This window comes from Limulus polyphemus, unplaced genomic scaffold, assembly GCF_000517525.1.
Source record: "Limulus polyphemus unplaced genomic scaffold, Limulus_polyphemus-2.1.2 Scaffold1291, whole genome shotgun sequence".
NCBI lineage: Eukaryota > Metazoa > Arthropoda > Merostomata > Xiphosura > Limulidae > Limulus > Limulus polyphemus.
Genome location: NW_013666901.1, coordinates 189,481 through 192,138, shown reverse-complemented (window position 1 = coordinate 192,138; position 2,658 = coordinate 189,481). Strand labels below are relative to the sequence as shown.

General features: G+C 29.0%; 1 protein-coding gene across 1 annotated transcript in view; it reads right to left on the bottom strand.

Moving 5' to 3' along the window:
• Positions 1-2,420, bottom strand: part of LOC106462963 (cytochrome c oxidase subunit NDUFA4-like) — a 10,182-nt gene extending 7,762 nt beyond the window's left edge. The window contains exon 1 of the mRNA XM_013922932.2: positions 2,264-2,420. Within this exon, the coding sequence (XP_013778386.1) occupies positions 2,264-2,299 (36 nt within the window). The 5' untranslated portion in view covers positions 2,300-2,420. The remainder of the gene's footprint in view (positions 1-2,263) is intronic.
• Between the last annotated feature and the right edge of the window lie 238 nt (positions 2,421-2,658).

Sequence of the window (2,658 nt, the reverse complement as noted above, 5' to 3'; positions counted from 1 at the left end):
CGAAACGTTGTACATTTGCTGTCATGTTAAACTTATATTAAAGTTTTTCTTCATTACCCATTTAAGCCGTCTCCAGCCATTATACATAATTTGTCACTACCACTTAAATTCCCTAATTCATGGTTTCCCAAAGTGTGTGTTGCAACCCTATTGGGATTGCAAGCACTCTGTATAACATCTACCATAAAATTAAAAAGAATATATATATATATATATATACTATTTTATTATATTTTACCTAATAAGAATAAAATAATTAAAATTATTATATATTCATAGCAGCCATGCAATTATGTTTAAAATAACTTATATGAATGACAGTTTTCTGCAACAGTAAGAAACTCGGGCATTTATTTGAATCAGTATAAACACAGTCCTAAAACCACACTGAGCCACATGGAGGCATGCTTTAAAATATAATTTAACAGGGTATAAAGAACTTGTAGGAATAAGTAGATTACTGTTTCTATACTATATTGTGCCCCTTTATACAAGAATTCTGAAAATCAGTTATCCCGACTCCAGTAATATTTTCATTTGTCATTTCATATACTTCACTATAGAATTTAATACAATATACTTATTTTCCAGTGTTTATTAGAACTACTAAATAACAGCAAGAACATTTTATGAACATTAGTTTTCATTAAGTGCAAATTGTAATTAAAAATGTACATTCTTTGTTTTATTAGACGAAATTGAAGAGATTGTTTTAAGATATTTTTTCACACTAGTTTTTTTTACTAATTTTGTAATATTCATGAAACTATACAATTTGTATAATTTATATTTTAATTATAGTAACAAAAAGTAATTCTAGTATTTAATAATTATGAATCACAATAACTGATAATGTCAACTCTTTATGGTTTGGTTTGTATAGCGGAAACAAACTTTATGGTAAATTGAAATACAAAATACCATTGATACAAATACCCCTTTTGGCAAATTGACTTATAGTTTAGTAGAATTAACTGATTTATTAGCCACAAATATTAACATAGTTTATAGAAAACATGGAAAGTGAATCCACTTGACACAATATATACAATACACATAAATATGAAACTAACACATACCATAACAGTGTATGTTAAGCAAAAAAACTAGGAGCTGGTCCAAGTGATTGAAATTTATAGTGATACACACTATCTACAATATTCTAAAATACTGTTAAGATTTTAAATACATAATCTTTTTTGGTATTTTGGAAATTTAGAATATTTCTGAAACTATTTTTTTAAGAGTAATTTGAATCACTGTTCTCCTGATTTTTTTTTCACATTTTCAATAAATCACCCTTTTGATTTCTTTTAAAATATATCCTGAATAGTTTTGTAGTTTGAATATGCTGTATATTACACATCTTTAACATGTATTTTCAATTATGACAGAAGACCTTTAAAGAAAAAAATGGGAACTGCTGATAAAGGCTATTTGAAAAACATTTTAGCTGACATGTGTTCTTACACCAAACACACACATGCAGTCTGTAATAATGTCTAAGTAGTTCTACTATTCATATGCATATCTGTATTGCTCTTACAATACTATGAATTCTCTCTAGTAATAACAATATTTTGTACTTGGATAACTACCATTTTACATAATTCACTGTATAACACAACTAAGTCTAAACACAACCTCCTACCCCCAACCTACTGCCCCCCCCCCCCATTAAAAATCTTAAAACTATCACTGATTATATTTCATTCCTTTTCCAGGTGAAGTTGACACTTTCAATTAAGGTTTGTTATTTGCACAATCAACGCAATCAAAATATCTGTAATTTGAAAATTAGCTCTGTCACTAATATTTATAGTTTATTACTTTTTTTGGCATTCACTAATACTATACAACCATAGCGCAAACATTAAGTAGTATAATTATATCACTTTATATATTTACGAATTGAAAGCTGAAGTTGAACTAATGTTACACGAAACACTTGAGCTTAAGTAAATTATGAAAACTAAACTGTAACTAACTTGTGTTAGCCAGTATAGCTAAAGCGCAACGGCTCCTTTCATTTAAATTCGCAGATCAACGTGGTCTGTTTGCACTGTACTGTAGTCTAGGCTAAATAGTAAATGCGACAAGAAAAAAGTTGTAACTGGCTAGTGCTAGCGTAAGCTTACTACGAACAATTCGCCAGTTACAAGTAGAACTAGAAGTACTACGTATTAATATCTAATCATTTCCGAGTGAAAGTAACTAATCACTGTAATATAAGTAAATGCATAATATAAACGAAAGAACTTACAGAAGGATGTTTGCGAAGACTACGGAGTGAATTCATTTTGTTACGATTAGCCTTCGGAGTTAGATCGCAACAGTAAAATTTTGCTCTTACGCTCACGCAAGTTATCAAAAAAAAGGAATATCCAGGTCAGGACTTGGATTACTGTGCGTTGGATTACTACATATCAAAAGAGGACGCTGCTACATCGACAAGTAATAAAGTATTTTTAATATATTTTCCTATTTTTTCAAATACATTATCTCAACCTGTTTAATGTCTAACTATAATCGCTATATTAAATATGGTATTTTGACAAGATTATTGAGTGGTTACGTTTTTAATGAGTACTTTCATAAATTATATTTTCGTACGCTACAGTAAACCGATATTAACATTTTTACTTCATAGCTCAGGGT